The sequence below is a fragment of the Leptopilina boulardi genome, unplaced genomic scaffold (assembly GCF_019393585.1).
Source record: "Leptopilina boulardi isolate dan_hultmark-lab unplaced genomic scaffold, ZJU_Lbou_2.1 LbouV2_310, whole genome shotgun sequence".
In the NCBI taxonomy this organism is placed as follows: domain Eukaryota; kingdom Metazoa; phylum Arthropoda; class Insecta; order Hymenoptera; family Figitidae; genus Leptopilina; species Leptopilina boulardi.
The window spans coordinates 1,293,492-1,316,495 of NW_026137875.1; the positions used below are offsets into that span (position 1 = coordinate 1,293,492).

The window sequence follows — 23,004 nt, forward strand, 5'->3', positions numbered from 1 at the left end:
AAAAAAATCGTTTCCCTACGACGAAACAAGGCTCAAAATTTTTGTAAAAAAAGTAGTTTGTTTAAAATGTTTTCAAAAAAAAAAAAGTTGAAGGATACCAACAATAGTTATTACTTTGAGCGGCCACTAACTCGAATTGGCGCTAGTTCCTGGACCACTGATACATTCACGCGACGTCTATCATATTTTCCAAATGTCAACCAAAAATTCTATACCATTTTAGAGAAAATAATTTTTTTTTAATTTTATAATAAAACAAAGCAAATTCTTGATTATAATTCATAAATTGCTTCTCTTTCACATTTAGAGTAGAGTTCTTTCTTGTACAGGTGTAAGTGACGTAATACAACGAATTATAACTCGAAATAGAATGCTTTATTATCAAAAACATTAAAGTTGTGTATGTGTGTGTCACACAAGTGTGACCCGACAACCTGTATCTTCATTCATTTGAAGCAAATTCCGAGCTCTTGTACAACAACTCAGCGACTTCATTGAAATCCGAATCTTCCTCGTAAAAGTGAATAATCATATATGTAATCTATTTTCTTAAATCATAATTATAATAAACTATTATAAAAGGAAATATTTGTCTTTTTATTATTATAATTAACGCAAGTCCCATAGTCTTTATAAAATGACAACGATCATACAAAATAAAAATATTAGGTCTTACCATCCTGATTAATCAGCACAACCCTCCCAAGTAAAGAAATTGATTATTTATTTAAAAACCAAGCCTTAGCTCGAAATGTAACAAAAAGGAAAGAATAAATCACGAGAATTTAATTATTAAAAATTTTAAATCATATCTGTAAATTGAAAATGGTATTTTTCATTAAAATTTTGGATACCTGCCTGGATACTTAAAACTTCGATAAATATATATACCTATGCAGTCATTTAAAATTTTATATAATTTTCATTGATTATAGATAATGTATTATTAGTGTTTTAATATTTTTTTATTTTAGGTGTTTGTCTAGAATTCCAGGACGAAACCCTAATTGGGGTGCGAACTAGATTCAAAATTGGGCACTAATCAGGGCCTCACCATATTTCCTAACTTTAAAAAATCTATAATAAACGTGGCTTTCATTAAATTGTTTGACGCAGTGGGTATACGTAAATCTCATTTATATTTAGAATTTGGTAGAGTTTTCTAAAGTGATTTTCCAGAAAAATAAAATGATACATTGTAAAAACTAAAAACTGATCTATTGTAGTACACTCTCTTCTATATTTTCTTAAAAATAATATTACCTATCACATTCACTTTATATTATATTTTATTATTTAGACAAGATGTTAAAGACAGGAAATTGACATTATATTGAATAATGAATATACGTACATTCAGTATCATAATGCAAATATAAGAAAATTACCTTCTTGAATTTTAAAAAAATAACTATATATATGGAATAATAATAAGGGTTGCTTCTGGGAAGTCAGTAATCATCGATTGAAGTTAATATAAGGAGATATGACATTTTCTGTCTTTACTTTGAAAATTTATTGTAATCAATACATTGTAAAAAGTGGGGATTGGAAATGTACCATTCAATAAGAAAACTTTATTCACAATTGTTGTGTTTTAGTTCCAAAGAATTGAAAATGAAAAAATTCTCCAAATAATTATTTAAATTAATATACAATATATTTTCAGCTTAAAGTATATAGAATAAAATTCACAATGTTGGAGAAAAGCAGTGATAAGAACAAAAGAACCATAAAAGATATTTTACCGGCAACTTTTTTTTTAATGAAATTTTGCGGCTTATGGCAACCATTTAAATTAAATTATCCCATTTTGAGAATAGTCTATATTTTTTATTCAGTTTTTACAATGTTTACAATGATTTCCGTAGGATTGTCACTAATATGTTTCATTATTATTTCATCCGAAAGGATCAAAGATGCGATTATTGAAAATTCATTTTTACTTTTTACATTACTTAACGGTTGGGTGAAAGCTTTTATATTTTTATCTAGACATAGAGGTATTAAATCTTTATTGAAAACATTGCTGGAGGATCATTGCCAACCTCAGGACACCACTGAACTTGAAATGCAAAAGAAATTTGATGATGAAGCCAAGTATGTAATTTTTTGTTGTTGTTATTAAAGAAGTGGATTTTAAAAACGTTTTCTTCAAAATTAGAAATTGAGGAAATAAATTTTATTAATAACAATCGGATTTGTTTCCAACTTGATATTTTAGGGTTTTTTGTGTCGATGTAATAACGAATTTAACATCGAATGTTAATAATCTTTCGCCATATCAAATGAGATTGATTTTAAAAAACTTAAGGGATTCGTAATTATAATAGCTAACTTTTCTTCTATACAAGAATCAATTTTAATTTATTTTCTTATTACTATTACAGAAAAATAACAGTTATTTATTCAAGTATGATCGCATTTGGCGTAACTTCAATGTATTTATCAATATTGATTAATGATGAAAGAGCACAAGCTCTCAACACATGGCGACCATATGAAATTAATTTGAAACTTTATTTTTGGATAACGTGGATTCATGAATTTATTGGTCACTTTGTAACATCAAGTGTACATATAGTTGGTGATACTATGGTACCGGGTTTTATTATTCAACTTTGCTGTCAATTAAATTTTTTGCAACATCGATTAAATGACTTTCCTTATAAAGTGGAAAATATTCGTAAGACTTCAAATTCCAGTATAATTAAACAAAAATTAGAGTCATCATTTATTTCAAAAACTGTTGTACATCATAACACAATATTTCGGTAAATTATACTATTTTTCAATAAAATATTTTTAATATATATATATATATTTTTTTTTATAAACAAAATATATTTTTAAGACAAAAAAAATAAAATAGGTTTGCGGAAAAAATTACAAATCTATTTGTGGAAATATTATTTGCTCAATTTGTTTCAAGTTTAATTGCCATTTGTGTAACTGTTTATAAAATTTCAAAGGAACCTCTGAATTATGAAAATTCATTATCACTTTTTCCATTTGTGATTTGCATGTTAACGCAACTTTTACTTTATTGTTTTTATGGAAATGAATTAATGTTTAGCGTAAGTATTTAAAAAAAATTGTTTTAAATAAATTGTTTATATTAAAAAATATACAAAAAATAATTTTTAAAAATAGACCACAACAAGTTTACTATATAATACTGATCCTTAAGGGTATGTGGGCAAAAGACGTTTTTTTTTTGTAATTTGAAATTTTCTCTGAAATAAAAAATGATTTCGGGTTAACATTTTGGAGAAATGATTTTTTAGGGTACAAGAAATCTTACTGTTCTACTCATTTACTGTATAGTAGAGTGAGGCGAGATCACCATTTTTTCAGTTTTTGATCTGTATTTCCGGTCCCCGAGCCGATAAATTGGATTTTTTAACTTTCATGAATTCTTAAAATTTAAATCAAATCTATACATAATATATACCAATCAATTCGTCTTGATATAAGAAAGACGATTATATTATATATTACCTTAAATTTTTCTATTTTAAAAATTTTTTTAAATTAAAAAAAATTTTGGAAAAAAACGATAAAAAATTTTTTTGGGGTATTTCTAAAAATCCTCTCGTCATTTTTGAGAGATTAATGTGATAAATAAGCCTACCTAATTTTATCCAAATCCATTAAAACCTGTTATATAGTGTTCACAAAAACGATCCACACACATACAAACACAGACCCACACTTACATCCAGACAATTGATCAGGATCTCATATAACATGTTTCTATATAGAGGAAAAAAATATAATATAATATAATCATCTTCCTTACGTCAAGACGAATCTATATGGTATATATGAAGTATAGATTTGATTTAAATTTAAAGAATTAATGAAAGTTAAAAAATCAAAAATTCAAATTTTAGCTATAAAATTTTGTGTTTTTTTAAATTGAAGTGTATATATGAAATAATTTTATTCCTTGTATGAAAACGAATCAATTGGTATGTATATATAAAGTATAGATTTGATTTAAATTTTAAGAATAATTAAAAATTGAAAAATCAAGAATTCATATTTTAGCTAAAAAATTTTGTGTTTTTTTAAATTCAAGTTAATACATAAAATAATTGAATCCCTTGCATTAAGGCGAATCGAATCGTATATATAAAGTATATGTTACACCCAAAATGATTTAAAATTTTCTTAATTTTTTGAAATTTAAAAAAAATTTTTTTTGCTTTCTTGTTTTCTTAGATATAACTTGTACACAATTTTTGTCTGCCTTTCTGAGGTGAAAACCCGGTAGAAATACCCTCATAGTCAAAAATGCAATTTCCATTTGGAAGATTAATAAACGCTAAAAAATACACGACCTAAGATTTACCAATCACGAAAATGACAAAAAAAAATTTTATTAACTATTGAACATATTCATACTGCTTTACTGATTGTGACAGCCCTTTGGTAGATTATGGGTGTTTTCGACGTCGACTCTCTGAGTGTTCTGAAAGTGTTAAGTGGTTCTCAACCAATATTAAAAATTATGATTAGCCATAACTTATTATGATTGGCTAAAGCATGCTAAAAGTGACATGTTTGTGATACGGGCTGCAGTTTTAGGTGATGTGCACAAAAAAGGGTGTGTTATTTGCATGCTTTATTTGAAATTGGATGCGTTCGGGCTGTGCTCGTGCTCTGGTTTCTCAATCTTGTTTAATAAACCGAGCGTATTTTCTGAGTGCGAAAGTAAATAACGGAAAATTTTCCAAAATGGCAAATTTAAACCCTGAAGTCAATTACGTTAACGCTATAGGAATTGTACAAAATCTTGTTGAAATATAAATAAAATAAATAAAATAAATAAAATAAATAAAATAAATAAAATAAATAAAATAAATAAAATAAATAAAATAAATAAAATAAATAAAATAAATAAAATAAATAAAATAAATAAAATAAATAAAATAAATAAAATAAATAAAATAAATAAAATAAATAAAATAAATAAAATAAATAAAATAAATAAAATAAATAAAATAAATAAAATAAATAAAATAAATAAAATAAATAAAATAAATAAAATAAATAAAATAAATAAAATAAATAAAATAAATAAAATAAATAAAATAAATAAAATAAATAAAATAAATAAAATAAATAAAATAAATAAAATAAATAAAATAAATAAAATAAATAAAATAAATAAAATAAATAAATAAAATAAATAAATCAAAAATATAAATATTACATTAAAATTAATACTTACTCGTATCAACGTTCGTTACGTCGCATAAAATGCGACCATTATTCTTGAATAATGTTTTATTGTTCTTTAAAACTAAACCATTTAAAATTATTCTTTCCTCCAGGATGCAACAGCGTGGTCTTCACCGGTTTTGAAAGCGTAATGAGAAGATTGCATTGGATTAGGTTAGGTTAAATTAGGTTAAATTAGGTTAAATACTCTAAAATAATAAAATGTGGTTGAGAACCTTTTCGAGCTCTCAGAGCGCTCAGAGTGCCAACGTCGAAAACACCCTATGTATTTCAGGTGGTTAGCAACAGCGCCAATCTCCTCCTTTCGGCAAAACTGTGAAACGTCTGGTGACATATACAACCTGCCAAACGGCTGTCATAATGAGTAAAATATGTTATGTTAAAATACTTTTTTTGTTATTTTCGTGATTGGTAAATTTTAGGTCGTGTATTTTTTAGCGTTTATTAATTTTCCAAATGGAAATGGCATTTTTGATTGTAATTTCTGAGAAAGTACTGTTACAGTTTTTGTGAAAAAAGTGCTCATATTTAATTTATTGACATGAAATTTTTTTTTATTATTTTAACTCAAAAAAAGTTTTAGCTGGTGTACATCTTGCCAATAATCAATTATCCATAAAGGAAAAAGCATTTTACCTTCTTGTTTTCAAGAAAAGGCTGTTGAAAATTTTCAAAAATTTTAGTTTCAATGTAGATGGCGCTGCCTCACTTGGACCTGGCCTTAAGGTGCCAATAACTGGGTCACAGTTACCCTACCCTCTTCTCAGTCATCAATTTGACATGAAATTTATTTTCCTTCATAAAAACGTAAATACTAAAAAAAACTAATAAATATGTCGGGAATATTAACAGCAACATTTTTTGTAGTTAGTACAAATAGATTGATGTCAAATTGATTGACGATTTCTCACTAATGCATATTTTAAGTTTAAAAATAGAGTTGTATGTAGTGATTTATGATTAAACTTTGTTAGTTGCTTATTATATGATGGTTTTAACTTATATTTAAATATATCTTCAATTCATTGTATTAAAATATTAAAAACGCTGACAATTAGAATAGAAAAATGGAAGTTTAAGTGTATAATTAAAATAATGTTTCAAATAATAATAATAATAATAATAATAATATTTCAAACAGAGTAGTGATTTACAGGAAGCAATTTTTGAAAGCAATTGGCTATTTCTTGGAAAAGAAACAAGAAAAAGCTTGATAATAATGATGATTCGTTGCAAAAAGCCAATTTTAATTTCTATTTGTTCAGTTGCATTTGTCAATTTAAATTCTTTCGCATCGGTCAGTAAAATATTTTAAATATCTATTTTATTTATTGTTGTTATAAATGATTTATTGTAGTTGAATTCAAATTTTTTATATTTCTGTTACTTAAATTTAAATATATTGTCACTTTTCACGATTTCAATTATTAAAATTTAATTGTTAATCATGAGAAACTAAGTTGTTTTTTACTGACAATGTAAAAACTGACTAATTTCAAAGAAATTTTTTATTCTATTTGAGAAAATATAAAACATTGTAAAACCAGAGTAATTTTCACTCTAATTTGTATTCAAGAAGTTCATTAAATTAATTTTTTTGTTTATAGATTCTAAAGGCTTCATATTCAGCTTACAATGTTTTACAACATTCTGTATAATTCGTTTGTAGTTTCTCAAAATAGGTATTAATTAATTTTTTCAAAAACCACTCCAATATAACTATGTACGTTAAAATTTATTTGAAAAATATATTTTCTTTAAAAAAAAATTTTACCTCATTATTACATAGAAAATTAAAAGGCATTAAAATATTAAGTGTTGCAGCTTATTTTAATGCCTTTTAATTTTCTGTGTATAGCTTATTATATTTTATAAATATTTACTTTTTTACCAAATGGTTAAATAAATTAAATTTAATAAATTTTTTTACAATGTACAGGTATATTTTGTCTTTATGTTATTTAAAAGTAATACAGTCAAGATGTTGAAGTCAGGTAATTGACAATATTGAATAATGTAACAGTTTATTCTTGCGAATACATTTTGTACTATGCAAATATATAAGGGTTTTTTTTTAATAGCCATAAGAAAATTGCCTTCAAGTATAATATATAAATATATATATATAGAATAATAAGGAGTACTTTCTTAAGAAGTCATCGATTGAAGTTAGATATTAATTTATTATATAAACAGAATAAGCGACATTCTATCTTTCCATTGAAAAATAATATTTAAATCAATATATTGAAAAGTAGTGGGGACTAAACAAACCCAACATTTAACTAAAAGACTTTATTCATTTTTGTAGTGTTTTTAATTTTTTTAAATTTTGAAGTTGAATGTATTTATAAATAATTATTAATATTATTTATTTTATATTATTTTCACTTCAAATTAATATTGGATAAAGAAGAAACACAATCATAATGTTAAAGAAAATCAGTGAAAATAAAAAAAGAACCATGAAAGATATTTTACCGGCAACATTTTTTTTAATGAAACTTTGTGGCTTATGGCAGCCATTTGATTGCACTAAATTTTTTTTTAAAATTATTTATATTTTTTATGCAGTTTTTACTTTTTTTACAATTATTTCAGTTGGATTATCACTTGTGTGCGTGATAATTATTTCCTCAGAAAATATCAAAGATGCAATTGTAGAAAATTCATTTTTATTATTTACGTTACTGAATGGTTGGGTTAAAGGATTAATTCTTATATGCAGAAGAAATCATATAAAATCATTGTTACGTAGTTTATTAGATGAACAGAGTCAACCATTGGATAGTACTGAAGAAGAAATACAAAATAAAGTTGATAAAAAAGCTAAGTGAGTTTGAGTAAATATATTATATTCTTTTTATTTTTTTAATACAGATAAAGTCTAGATTTTTGAAAAAAATTTAAGTTTTTAAATCTGAAAAAATATATTTATTAATGGTATTTTGTTTAAAAATATATAGAAAGAATAAAAAACAATTTTTTCTCACCACGATGATCATTCTGAAAAAAAATTATTAAACAGCATACAATATAATTTTAGCTTATTTAGAATTTTATTTGGACAAAAAGTTATGTTTTCCAAATAAATGTAAATAAACATTTTTTACAAGACAAAAAGAAAATAGCGACACAGATATATCATGCATAATTCTTACAACTAGAACCGTTCACACCAAAAAAACGTTCCCCGTCTTTAAAAAAAATTTACACCACATTCATGAAACTAACAACCTCCCTAGCCATCTCTAAAGAACGCGAATACCTGACGAATGGTACTCACACATACCACTCAGGTGCAAATAGACCTACACTAGGGATTACGTCCCGGGACGGATCAGTCACCTGAGCTTAAACGCTCACAAAAACCAGTCAGACAGGGATGAATTTTCTACCAATCACACGAAGACAAAGTATCCGTGAGACGAAGAGGGTAGTTACGCGTTGTTAAAGATGAATTTTAAAACAATATATATAATATATATTGTGTAAAAACCCAAATAATACAATAGTACAGTATCCCACACAGAACTGGAAGTTTAGTAAACATTTATTAAAACTTTAACTGCAATGTTCGGAATATTTAATTGCAAACTTGAGTAAAGGTTGCATAAATATTAAAATGTCCGCCATGAATAAATGTTTATCAGGAAAGTTGAGTAAACATTTAAATTAAATGTTCGCTAAATGTTTAGTGTGAAAGTTGAATAAACATTGAAATTAAATGTTCGTTAAATGTTTAGTTCGAAAGTTGAGTAAACATTTAAATTAAATGTTCGATAAATGTTTAGCAGGTAAGTTGACTAAATAATTAAATTAAACATTCGTTTAAGTTTTATCGCAAAAGTGGATTGGAAATTTAATTTAAATATTCAGTCAACTTTTGCGACGAACATTTCCTGAAAATTTAAATTACATATTCAGAAAATAAAAATAAATAATATTTAAGAAGTATTAATAATAATAATAATAATAATAATATATAGATCATTATAATTATTGTTGTATTAATTTATATTAATAGTTATTAAGTATTATTATTATTAATCATTAGTTATTAATTATCGGAGGACAATAAAAAAAAATTTATTTTTTGGGAATAAAAATAAAATAAATAAGTTTCAACATCCGTTGCTCTGCTTTGATGCTTTGTTTCACATTGAATCAAGTATTGCATGCTTGATAAACAACAATTTTTGGAAACAAATTGGGGTGTGCTGGGGATTGAACCTACGTTCGCCGCGCGCTAGCTAAAGACCCTAACCACTACACTACAGATATAATGGCTGAAAAAAAAATCTTCCACACACTCTACAACTTACTGATAGACAATTAGTGATTCTACTTATTGACTCAAAAGGGCGGGCTAATTTAAAAAGGTTTTCACGGAGATATTTGAATATTCCAAATATTTACATTGTAGGTGAATAAAAAATTTAAAAGTGTATCGAAATAATACTGTAAAACATTTTTATATAACTGAAGGTCATATGAAAGGGTTATTATAAAATTAATTAATTTTTTAAATATTATTTATTAATTAAAAATTCACAAATTGGTGGAAATTAATTTCAAAATTTTTTATTTATTATTAAACAATTCTATTAGTTTTTTTAAAGCCAAAAAAGGCTTTTTTAAAAATAATTAAGGAAACAATTTTAATGTATTAAAATAAAAAATGAAAGTTAACATAGAAATTCTATTTTCTAAACATTTAAATCAAAATTATTATTTACAATTAATTTATTTATTATAATTGAAAAATTTACTAATAAATTAAAAATTAATTTTTAAATTTTTTGTGTTTTGCAAAAGATTTAATTAATTTTTAAAGTGGAGAAAAATTGTTTGTTAAAATTAATAAAGTAAACAAATTATATACATTAAAATAGAAATAGAACAAGTAAATGAAACAAGTAATATGAACACATGAAACAAAATTTGTCAGTGGTATTTTTCTAATTCAAATTTATAGTGCATTTGTTTATAATTGACATAGATTGAAAACATAATTTAGCTAGTTCTATTATTTTTTAGTTATATTGTTTTACATTAGGTAATCCTTTTTTTATAACTGTAATTTAAATTTTGTTTCATGTGTTCATATTACTTGTTTCATTTACTTGTTCTATTTCTATTTTAATGTATATAATAATAATATTATATAATTATAATAATAAAGTTGTAGAATGTGTGGAAGGTTTTTTTTCAGCCATATATCTGTAGTGTAGTGGTTAGGGTGTTTAGCTAGCGCGCGGCGAACGTAGGTTCAATTCCCAGCACACCCCAACTTTCGCACTAAACATTTAACGAAAATTTAATTTAAATGTTTACTCAACTTTCCTGTTAAACATTTAAGGAATATTTAATTTAAATGTTTACTCAGCTTTCCTGATAAACATTTAACGAATATTTAATTTAAATGTTCACTCAACTTTCCTGATAAACATTTATTCATGGCGGACATTTTAATATTTATGCAACACTCTTCTGTTTTTTCTATATATTTAAGTTAAATTTAAATATTAAAATATTTATCTTATAGATATAAAAAAATTTTTGCAAAAATATATAATTTTTGTATTTTTACAATGTACAATAAATAACAATATTTTAATATAATGATCAAAAATATAAAAAAATTTTGTTCCCACCATTTAAAATTACCAAAGTGGACATCTTTTTTTAAACGATTGAAGAATGCAGACTGTTTTTCGCTTATTATGCGAAGCTATTATAAATTTTTTAAATTAATTAAAGTCATGCATCATAAATATTAAGAAATATTACACTGCACTTTCTTTAATTGTTCAAAAAATATTGCTACAATGAGGCCCTCTACCCTGCATAAAGTTTTGATACTAATTATAAAAGAGACAGACAAACATAATAATACTTTATCATTTAAATTTTGATAAATGTTGGAAATTAAAATTTTTTATATTTTCGTGTATTATATTAAAATATTATGTTTGCAATGTATTGTATTTAAAAAATAGAAAATGATATTAATAATATTATTTTTGCAAAATTTTTATGTGTATTATTATCTTGTCCTATCAAAAGCGGACTATCGAATTTTGAAACAAAATATTAAAAATATAAAATGATTACCCTGAACGGTGGATCACTTGGCTCGTGGGTCGATGAAGAACACAGCTAATTGCGCGTCATATTGTGAACTGCAGGACACATGAACATCGACATTTCAAACGCACATTGCGGTCCACGGATACAATTCCCGGACCACGCCTGGCTGAGGGTCGTTTATAATATAAAAACTGCTTTTTATTCAAAATTTGAATAATTATAGCGAAATAATGAACGTTCATCAAATAATATTTTATAATAATAATAAAAAAAATATATATTGATGTCGTTTGAAATAAGTTGAATTATTATATTATAAAAATAATATATATAATACAAAAAATGGCAAGTCAAACAAATTATTATTTGAACGATTTAATTCACGTATCAAAAAATAAAGACATGAATTTTAAATTTATATTTGATTGACTATTGTCGTTGTGTCAATGAGTAAATTTTACTTCGACCGACGATTAATAATAAAATCATTTTATATAATGTTGTCTATTTGATACAAATAAGTGAATATTTGTTTTTGATATTTTTATATTATCCATAAAAAAACGCGATTGCAAAAAAAAATAGGAAAGTAATATAATAATGACACGTTCATATTACGTCCTGTCGCCGTCAGATGGCAGAAACATGCAGGGAGCACAAAGAGTTGCCAATGACCGTCACCAAACGCAACTGCGCTTGTGCAACTACAACTCACTCATTGGTAGAAAAAGGCGCTCTTATATTAAAAGCTTCAATATAAGAAAAAATGTTTAGAAAACTATAAAAACAAATAATTGTAAGTGTTTAATTTATTGTTTTTATTTTTAAATGTAAAGTTTTTTAATAAAAATTAATTTTCATTCATTATTTTCTAAATAATTTTTAAGTTCAAATAATTTTAAAAGTCATAACAAAGCAAGTATGTGTTTATTTATTATTATTTCTATTATTTTTTATAAATTTAATTTGGAAAATTTTTTAATTATATAAAAAAAAATTCCCGTGATAATTAATTAGTAAATTAGTATACTATAATTTTAAAGTTGATTTTTATAGAAAAAACAACAGTTTTAACAAAAAACAAAATTGTAAGGAAAAAAATTTAACAATCCATCCAAGTCATACTTGACTTGGATGGATTGTTAAATTTTTTTCCTTACTATTCATTACACCAAGGGATAAATTCATTATTAAATTAAAAAACAAAATTATTGCTACAGAAAATTAATCAGTATAGGAATAATTTTGATATTTTTTATAATGGCTTTGTTCTATAAAAATCAACTTTTGAATTAAAATACGCTAATTCACTAATTAATTAAAACTGTAGTTTTTTTTTAATATAATTAAAAAAAAATTGAATTTAAATTTGTAAATAATAATAAATAAACACATATTTGCTTTGTTAATTTTTTTATTAAAAAAACTTTATAATACAAAATAAAAACAATAAATTGAACACTTATGATTGAAAAAAAAATTTTCTAAACATTTTCTTATATTAAAGCGTTATAAATAAGAGCGCCTTTTTCTACTAATGAAAAAGTCGTAGTAGCGCAAGCGCAGTTGGTCATTGGCAACTCTGTTTGTGTTCCCTGCATGTTTTTGACATCTGACGGCGACAGGACGTAATGAACGTGTCATTATATATTGCTTTTCTACTTATCTTTTTGCAATCGCACTTTTGCATGGATTCGCACAATCTTTCAGATTTTGGAAATTTATAAGATAAGAATCCTTGTTATTTTGTCCGATTTTGTAAAAAGTATTCGTGTTTGGAGAAAAAAATATTTTAAAATCAATGTTTATTATTTTCATCTATATAAATTTAATTTTTTTTTAACATTAATTGTTAATCTGATAATTTAAATTTAAATTCTTAATAAATATCTAAATATTTTTGACTGAAATGAAAATTTTGATTATAATCAAATATTATTTAAATAATATTGTAGAAATAATTACATATTAGTAATATTTATTTATTATTTATTTCAAATTTTAATATTTATATATATCAAAAGAATTATATTGCTTACCTATATCCATGGCAATATATGTCTAAAAATATAAAGCGGAGATTATATGAAATATGTCATTTATGAATATCTTCAATGAACATCATAATTGAGTTATATCCGAAAATTCTGGTCAAACCCCTAAAAAATATATAAATTATTAAAAAAACATTTTATGCAGGAAAATTACCATTATACATGCAACATCAGTTGGATTAGCCGTAGTATCAATGTATTTTGCTGTACTTTCCAAAAATGGAGATGAAAGAATAAAAATATTAAACTCTTGGCGTCCCTATAATTTAAGAGTGCCATTATATTTTTGGATCACTTGGTTTCATGAATTTATTGGACATTTTCAAACAAGTATCGTTCATTTATCTGCCGATACACTAGTACCAGGACTTATGATTCAACTTTGTTGTCAATTAAAATTTATACGTTATAGATTAAATGAATTTTCGTCTCAAATTAAAAAATTGAAAAATTCCAAAATTAACAAACAAGAATTAGAGACAGCTTTTATATCAAAAACAATTATACACCACAATACTTTATTTCTGTAAGTTATTTGATGATGAATTTTCATTTTATTTCTAATAATATAAAATGCATGCATTAAATTTAAATAATTGATTAATATCAATCATTATTTATTAGTTATAATTAAATTATAATTGTATTAATTAGGTGTATTTTCGATTCATGAATTAATTTTACATATAAAATTTATATATTACTTTTTTTTGATAATTATAGATTTGCAGAACAATTAAAAAATACATTTATGGAAATACTTGTTTCACAATTTTCTTTAAGTTTGATTATTATTTGCTTTAGTGGATATAAAATTTCTAATCAGTCTACTCTCGACTATGCAAATATAATAACACTTTATTCATATATTCTCTGCATTTTAATTCAACTATTCTTATTCTGTTGGTTTGGTAATGAATTAATGTTGTGCGTAAGTATCGTTTTTATTGGAAGTTTCACATTATTTGTATAGTACGTTTAGAATCAAATCTAAAAAAGCAAGTGTTCAAAGGACCAAAATTCTTTTTCTTTTGCTTATGGAGGTATCTCATTTAATCATTAACTATAATGGCAATTTTTGAATTATTCAAAATAACGACGATAAACATTTTGCCTTAAAAATAAATACTTATAAAAAATTTCTTGCTTATTAAGATTTTTAATTTCTAAAATATTTAATTTTTTTTTTTTTGTAAAATAGTGTTGATAATTTAATTTATAAAATAAGAAATATGTTTTAGAGCAATAATTTACAAAGTGCTGTTTACGAAACAGATTGGCTTTATTTTGAAAATAAAACGAAAAAAAGTCTAATAATTATTATGATAAGAACAGGAAGACCTATATTAATTTCTGCAGGTTCTATGGTATTGGTTAATTTAAATTCGTTCGTAATTGTAAGTAATTTAATATAATAATATAAAATTCACAATTAATGCACTAAAACTATTTATTTTTAGATTCTAAAAACATCTTATACCGCTTATAATGTCTTACAACATAGTCAATGAACCAAGAATATTTTTTTTATAGATATTTTCCAATTAGGAGCCGTTCATAAATTACGCAATACTTTTTTATTGAAATTTTGAACCCCCCCCCCACTATATCTGTTACGTTATTTTTAAAAATATTGTCATTAAGATGTTTTTTAAACCTACATTTGAAACCCCAAATACTATATTAAGTTCTTCTTGTACCCCCTAAAAAACATATTACGTAATTTATATAAACGGCCCTTTACTGAAGGTTTTATCTATTAGAGCTTCAAAGTTAACGGATTTCAACAAAATGTAAGAAAAAAATAATTACAAAAGAAAGATTTTAAAAGCAGAATTAATATTTTTTAAAAATTTGTTTTTTGTATATTTACACTGTTATACTTTTTTAAAAACCAAAAAAAAAGAGAAAATAACAATAAGTTTCTATGGTAATAATTAATAAAACACTATATAGAGTATATGACAAACAATAGGTTTACATGTGTACATAAAATTAGAAATTAATTATTTATAAAATTTTCCAGTGCACTTACATTTATAATGTACATAAACAATGAAAAATTACTTCCTATATATACATAATAAAACAGAAGGGAAGATCTTGCATCAGTATCATTCTATTTTTATACTACACATGGAAGAGTGTGTAAAATTATAATGAACGCATACTTATATGCTTATAATTCATAACGGATGGTAATTCGATTACAAACATTTTACCTCAGAGAATTGACATTATAAAATTATAATGACTGTATATTTATATACAGAGGAGTAGAAAATGTATATAGATTATTTTCACTGTAACAACTATAATAGAGATTGTACAACGAAAGAGACAAAGATATATATATTGTTACCTTAAAAATAATAATATTATTTTGTTATTATAGTAGTACTAAAACATTTTGTTATTTAAAAAAAAAACAATTTTTTAAACCCATTCCTTAAAATATTAATAATGTGCAAAGATATTATAAAAGAAAATAAAAATACTTTTACAAATAAAAGAAAAATAAAAGATATTCTTCCTCTAACATTTAGATTAATGAAATTTTGTGGTCTATGGCAACCATATAAATTGTCTTCTTTTTTTAAAATTTTATATACCCTCTATAAGCTACTTATAATGTTTATAATAATTACAGTAACATTATCATTAGTTTGTGTAACATTTTTTTCTGTTGATGGCTTGAAAAATTCACTATTTGAAAATTTATTTCTACTTCTTACGCTTTTAAATGGTTGCATTAAAATATTAGTCATATTAATTAAAAAACAAAAAATTTTGTCTCTAATAACTGCATTAGCACAATATCAACCAGAAAATATAAAAGAAGAAAAAATTCAAGCTGAATTCGATGAAGAGATTAAGTATACCTAAATCAAGAATTATTTTTTTTAATTTTGAATTTCATTTTAATAATTATTGCTTCCTCGTGGAGGAAGCTTTGTAGTCCTTTCGTTTATAAAAATTTTTAAAGTGGCGGAAACAACATGTTATATGAGATCCTGATCAATTGTCCGGATTTTTTTTAATCGAAAAAATTTTTAAATAGAAAAATTTAAGGTTATATATAATAAAATCATATTCCTTACGTCAAGACAAATCGATTGGTATATATAAAGTATGGTTTCAATTTAAATTTAAAGAATTAATGAAAGTTAAAAAATCAAAAATTCACATTTTGTCACATAAAAATTTGTGATTTTTAAAATTGAAGTTTATATATAAAATAATTGTATTTCTTACATGAAAACGAATCGATTGGTATATATATAAAGTATACATTTGAGGTAAATTTAAAAAATTAATGAAAGTTAAAAAAAAATTCCCATTTTAGCTGAAAAATTTTGCATTTATTTAAATTTGCATTGAAATGTCACGCCACCGTAACATTTTTTATATTTATTTATGTAAAATTAATTTTTTTAAATACATTTGTAAATAAATAATTGTTTTTAAATAAACAAATATTTGCAAATAAACAATTATTTATAAATAAAACGAATATTTGAGAGTAAATTAATTGTTTATAAATATGAAATGTATAATAAAATAATAATGTTAATAATCATAATTAATGTTAAAATATATCAATATATAAAAATTATAATATTTCTTTAAGATGTAGTGTTCTTGACATTTTGTGTTATTAAAATAAGGAAATCAACATACGGAGTCACCAACACATAGAAGAAAAGCAATAAACACTTTTCATGTCTGTGAGGTACCGATCTTGAATCTAACCCAAAGAGGCGAGCTGGTACCGCCGCGAAAACTACATTGGAAAATATACCTATATAAAGGGAGACCTTTCACTACAAAGTCAGTCCCAAATTATACGCACAAATTCATCGTATCGAGTGTCAAATACAGTTCCAAAATATATACATCGAAGTTTCATCATTGTTAACAAGTTAAAATATTACATATTCAGAAGTTTTCGTCAGTTACGGTCCTGCCTAAAATATACCAGTGTCAATGCGGTAATAAAAATTTTACAACTTAGAAGATATAATCTTAGGAGACCCGGTGTTCGAGAAAGGAAAAAACTAATAGAAGAATCTTCGCAGATTACACGGAAAGACTTTGTGCATCACTTTCTGTCAAACTTGCCAAGAGATTTTAGTAAACTCGCGACCAAACTCGGAAAAAATGGAAAACTATCATTTTATATAAATGTTTTCAACAAAAAATGTTTTCTTTTTTATCAAAATTTAGTAGTCACGCTAAGAAATATTCGTTAACGCTGTAAGAAAAATTAAGATTAAGAAAAAATGAATATCAAAAGTATATTCTTTATATTTGTAAGAACGACATTTTCATTGCGTCGTGTTTACAATTTAGTAGTCTCACGATGAAAACAGCACGCATACAAACAAGCGAAGCTTGTCCGTGTAGCGTCAGCAGTTGAATAGTTCCGGCATAGATAGAAAAATGTCTACACAACGAACACTTTTAATAATCCTGTTTGCATAAAAAATTAATTCTGACATTTCCTAAAATTGACCTTATTAATAATATTAAATAGTTTATTTTTTTGAAATTTTTTTATTGTACTTGAAATAAGTTTAAACATAATAAAAATTTTCTCGTAAGTGGAAATGAAATGGTGAGATTAATATATAAGAAAAATAAACTGCCCTCTTGATATCGTTGATATGAATTGTATTTGCGTTGCGTCGGTTAAAGCGAGCGTTTACCCTATCTGTATTTTAGACGATTTTAGGTTAAGATGTGATCTCTCGTTCATAGGTAAATCGGATTTCTACATTACTTATCAATTGTCGATATATATACGTATATATGGAGTTTCAGATGGCAACTTTAGTAGTCACGCTATTAAAAGCTATGTATATGTTTTTTTAGTGAAACTTCAGATTTTATTTTTTGATCGACTGACTATTAAATTTTAAAATTCTCAACAATCAATTATTGTACATCAGTAACTTTTTTCTGATTTTAATAGTCAGACTACGAATTATTAATATCTTTCCTTTTTTTCCGAGTTTGGTAAAAAGTTTACTAAAATCTCGTGGCGAGTTTAACACAAAGTGATGCACAAAGTCTTTCCGTGTATTTAAAGGTAACCATACCAAATATTAAAACAAGGATTTATTTGATTGCATAAATTGTTAAGAACATTTTACATTTTTTTAAATAAATAATTTTTATATTATATTTCTATTCTTTCATTTAATAAACCTCTTCCCAACTTAGTTAATTTAACTAAGTTAAATTGAGGAAATTAGAATAGGGAACAATTATAAGTTCAGATTAGTTAAAATTAATATTTATTTAAAATATGACATAACAGAAACAAACCGATATAATTGTAAATAATTATAAATTATATATTATTTTTCATTAATTTTTAGAAATTTCAGGAAAAATGTGAATTTTTGACTTTTTAACTTCCATTAATTCTTTAAATTTAACTCAAATCTATAGGTACTCAAATTTTTATAATAATTATTATTATTATATTATTTTTGTATGTTTATTTCAATGTTAATGCTTTTTCCACGAGGAAGCAAATTTTTTTGCTGATCGTAAAGAGGAAGCAAAATGTTCATGTAATGAACATCTAAATTTACAACTTGTTTATTTATATTATATAAAAAATAAAAAAGTTTAAACAATTTTCAGGCAAATTACAAATGTGTATTTTTTCATAGTCTGCGTATCTCTAATAACACTTAATGCAAGTGTTTTTCTTGTAGATAAAAATGAAAGAATAAAAACATTAAATGTTTGGAGACCTTATGATTTAAATGTTAATTTATACTTTTGGATTACATTAATTCATGAATTTTTTGGACATTTATTGATGGCATGTTGTCACATATGTGGTGATACTTTAATACCGGGAATTATGATTCAAATTTCTTGTCAATTAAAATTTTTACAACAAAGAGTGAAAAATCTTCCCTCTAAGGTTGAAGATATTAATAAATCTATCAAATCCGTCGTCAATAAAATTAATATTGAAAAGAATTTAATTGTAGAAATTATTAAACATCATAATGTATTATTTACGTAAGTACTATAAATTTTTTTCAATAATTTATTAAATACTATAATAATAATTATTTTTATTAATTTTCAAGAATTTCGAAACAATTGAAAGAAACGTTTGTGGAAATTTTGTTTTTTCAATTTTTTTTAAGTTTGATAGTAATATGCTTCAGCATTATTAAACTTTCTAAAGGAAAAGCATTCGATTCAACTTCTCTGATTATTTATCCATATCTTTCTGCAATGTTATTTCAATTATTTGCATATAGCTGGTATGGAAATTTACTAATGTTAAATGTAAGTTTAATTTTAATGTTTCATTTAACATTTTAATTAATAATAATTAATTAAGGGTATATTCGGGCAAAGGACGTTATTGTGGTTTTAAAATTTCTCTGAATAACTAAAAAAATTGTTTTCTAAATTTAAGAATATCTTCTTGGCGCCTATTTAAAAATATTTGCCATGCATTTTATTCTTAAAATTAGAATACAATATTCTTAAAATACACTGAGAGAAATGGATAGTAAGAATTTGATAGTAAAAAGAAAGATTGTACAAGGTACTATCATTGTGTTACTCACAAGAATCTACTATCAACATTTTACTATCCAAGATGTTACCCGAAGACGTAAAATATGTTAGCTTTTGGATTGTAGTCACTACTATCAAATATTGTAAAAATTAAATGTGAGCGCATGCGCTGATTGTGGTGTATACTTCGCCTATTCAATTGCGGTCCTTGTGTTTTCACGCACGTGTTTATATATAGTGAAAAAAGTTGTGAATAAAAAAATGGACGAGTTTGTTAAAAATTTATTAATGTCGTGGAATATGGAATCTTTGATTCCATCTTTTGGAGGTAGGTTTATTATTTTTATTGAATTAGCGAAAACTGAAGTGTGAACGTGTTTATAACCTCAAAACAATTTTGCGTTGTTTAGACGGTGAAATTGATGAAGAATCGTTTTACTTACTGGACAATGATACAATATCACTCATTATACCAAAACCAGAACCTCGCTTAAAATTTTTTTAAAAATTTCAAGATTACAAAAATCAAGTAAGTTTTTTTTTCGTTTGTATAAATGTACATGTGTTTATTGAAATTTTTTTTTGGAAAAAAAACTTTTTCATATTTTTTCTTACTTTTTTTAAACTTAAAAATTAGTAAAATAATACAAATTCAATTGACTCTGTGAAAAAAATATACCGTTTGATAAATATATTTATGTTTAAGCAAGTCCTTTTTATAGACGGAGTGAAAAAATAGACATACTCTTTTTTATGTAAAAAGTTTAAAGTTTAAATTCTTATCGAAATGTCTTATTAAAATAAAATGAAATTATTTAAGTTTACAAAAAAAGCGAGGTTAGGTTCGTGTATATTTGCCACTCGAGAACGTAAAGAGATCGTATAAAATTTTTAACATCAAAGATTGTAAATTGTACAATCAAGTTTCTATAATCATCTGATAGTAAATACTACAATCTATATCGCTGTATGTATATTTAGCACTAAATATGGTTGCCCTTAACATCATTATGTTACCCAGTAGCATAAATTTCTCTCCGTGTAAGAATAAACAATTTTTAAATTAAGAATTATTCAATAGATAAAAGAAAAAATTCTTAATTTAAGAAATGTTCACAGTAAACTTGGTTGTCTCTTTTTCTACTGCAACGTTTTGATGCACATAAGTTATATCAAAAAGAGATCGTTTTGTGTATCATTTTTAGAAATGATACACGAAATGGTCTCATTTTTTGATGCCAAAAATTTAATCAATTTATATGAATCATGGCCGAATTGAATCGACTCAAAATTAAACGAATTTTTTCAGATATTTTGGTAATAGTACAATTGCGGAGACCATTTCAGTATTTAATTTGAAAATGAAAATAACAGAAAATCAAAGACAATGTGCAATTCGATAATTAAAAAGTGACAGCTTATAAACATAACCTAAAATGCATGAGAAAAAATTTGTCGATAAAATCAATATAGCCGAGCTTTTTAGAAGGTAGATGGCAGCACTCATCTATTTTCTTTCTATAAATTTTTTCTGAATCGTTTTTATAAAAAGCAAAACTGCCATCTACCTTCTAAAAAGCTCGGCTATATTGATTTTATCGACAAATTTTTTCTCATGCATTTTAGGTTATGTTTATAAGCTGTCACTTTTTAATTATCGAATTGCACATTGTCTTTGATTTTCTGTTATTTTCATTTTCAAATTAAATACTGAAATGGTCTCCGCAATTGTACTATTACCAAAATATCTGAAAAAAATTCCTTTAATTTTGAGTCGATTCAATTCGGCCATGATTGATATAAATTGATTAAATTTTTTGCATCAAAAAATGAGACCGTTTCGTGTATCATTTCTAAAAATGATACACAAAACGATCTCTTTTTGATATAACTTATGTGCATCAAAACGTTGCAAAGATTTGATGCAATTTTTGGTCTCAATTTGAGACTTTTAGGAAAACTGTGTTTCTTATTTTAAGAATATTATATTCTAACTTATATATATTATCTTGAATATCTGCAAATATCTTGAAAAGTACACATTTTCGTGATACTTCTTTTTTCATTGTTGGGTCCCGGGACCAATTTTTTAGCTTCAAAAATGTAGATCTTTTTTTGTGGGAACAACTTTTGGTTTAAATATTTTTCACGAAAATGCGTATACTTTTCGAGATATTTTCAAGTTTCCATACTTTTGGAACACCCTGTAAATAATTAATTTTTTGACAGAGTGTCGAATTACAAGAAAAAGTTCCATCAGTAAATTGGCTTTCTCTTGAGAAAGAAACTAGAAAATGTATTGTTATCTTAATAATTCGTTCATCACGACCAATATTAATTTCTGTTGGCTCATTAATTCCTGTTAATTTGGATTCTTTTGTTAAAGTAAGCATATTTTTAGAAGTAAACAAAATAAAAGAAATGTCACTCAAAACGATATGTTTTATTATAAATAATTTTTTATTAATTAACTATTTTCTAAATAATTTATTTTTAGATTTTGCGAGCATCTTTTTCAGCGTTCAATGTTTTGAAACAAACAGTGTAAATTATTGGCTTTTGTATAATATAAAAAACTTATTCAATAAAAAATTATAAACATTTTTTGAATATTTTTATTTATTTATTTTTTTGAAAAGAATTAAACAACGAGAAAATAAGGATAAGTGTTTTTATTTTATGGCGAAATTATATTCCATGAAACCATTTCTGAATTTCTCATGGCGTCATCATAAGGTCAAATTAAAAAAAAATTCAAAATTGCATACCAGACTTGCGCTTATATTTAAATATTAAAAATAAACATTAATTAATAAATAAATTATTTTTAAAAAATTGATATTTTTTAATTTAACATTTTTTTTATTAAACTTCAATGTCTTTGGCGTAAAAAAGATTCTTATCATATTTTGAAAATTTTGTAAAACAAAGAAGTTGTAATCATGTGAAAAAAAATGTAATTAAATTTATAATGCAAATATCTTGAAAAATAATAACAATATCTAATTCATATTTGGTACAGTTATTTAAGACCAAAAATACTACTTAT

At 24.3% G+C, this 23,004-nt stretch overlaps 3 protein-coding genes and 1 non-coding gene across 4 annotated transcripts; all 4 read left to right on the top strand.

Moving 5' to 3' along the window:
- The first annotated feature begins 1,475 nt into the window (after positions 1-1,475).
- Positions 1,476-6,956, top strand: LOC127283768 (odorant receptor 46a-like). Its single transcript, XM_051308851.1, has 5 exons — positions 1,476-2,100; positions 2,391-2,774; positions 2,873-3,077; positions 6,392-6,547; positions 6,858-6,956. Exons 1-5 carry the CDS (start codon positions 1,697-1,699, stop codon positions 6,906-6,908), a joined length of 1,200 nt encoding a protein of 399 aa, XP_051164808.1. The 5' UTR covers positions 1,476-1,696; the 3' UTR covers positions 6,909-6,956.
- Positions 6,957-7,584: 628 nt separating this feature from the next.
- On the top strand, positions 7,585-14,070 carry LOC127283802 (uncharacterized). Its single transcript, XM_051308898.1, has 3 exons — positions 7,585-8,083; positions 13,543-13,923; positions 14,052-14,070. Exons 1-3 carry the CDS (start codon positions 7,680-7,682, stop codon positions 14,068-14,070), a joined length of 804 nt encoding a protein of 267 aa, XP_051164855.1. The 5' UTR covers positions 7,585-7,679.
- On the top strand, positions 11,365-11,519 carry LOC127283837 (5.8S ribosomal RNA). The gene has a single exon (XR_007843396.1). It is a non-coding gene; the product is annotated as a 5.8S ribosomal RNA (ribosomal RNA).
- Positions 14,071-14,126: 56 nt separating the features above from the next.
- Positions 14,127-22,512, top strand: LOC127283804 (odorant receptor 33a-like). The gene is made up of 9 exons (XM_051308899.1): positions 14,127-14,328; positions 14,639-14,794; positions 14,858-14,900; positions 14,946-14,950; positions 16,020-16,273; positions 19,053-19,442; positions 19,514-19,718; positions 22,185-22,340; positions 22,453-22,512. Exons 1-9 carry the CDS (start codon positions 14,149-14,151, stop codon positions 22,501-22,503), a joined length of 1,440 nt encoding a protein of 479 aa, XP_051164856.1. The 5' UTR covers positions 14,127-14,148; the 3' UTR covers positions 22,504-22,512.
- Positions 22,513-23,004: the final 492 nt, after the last annotated feature.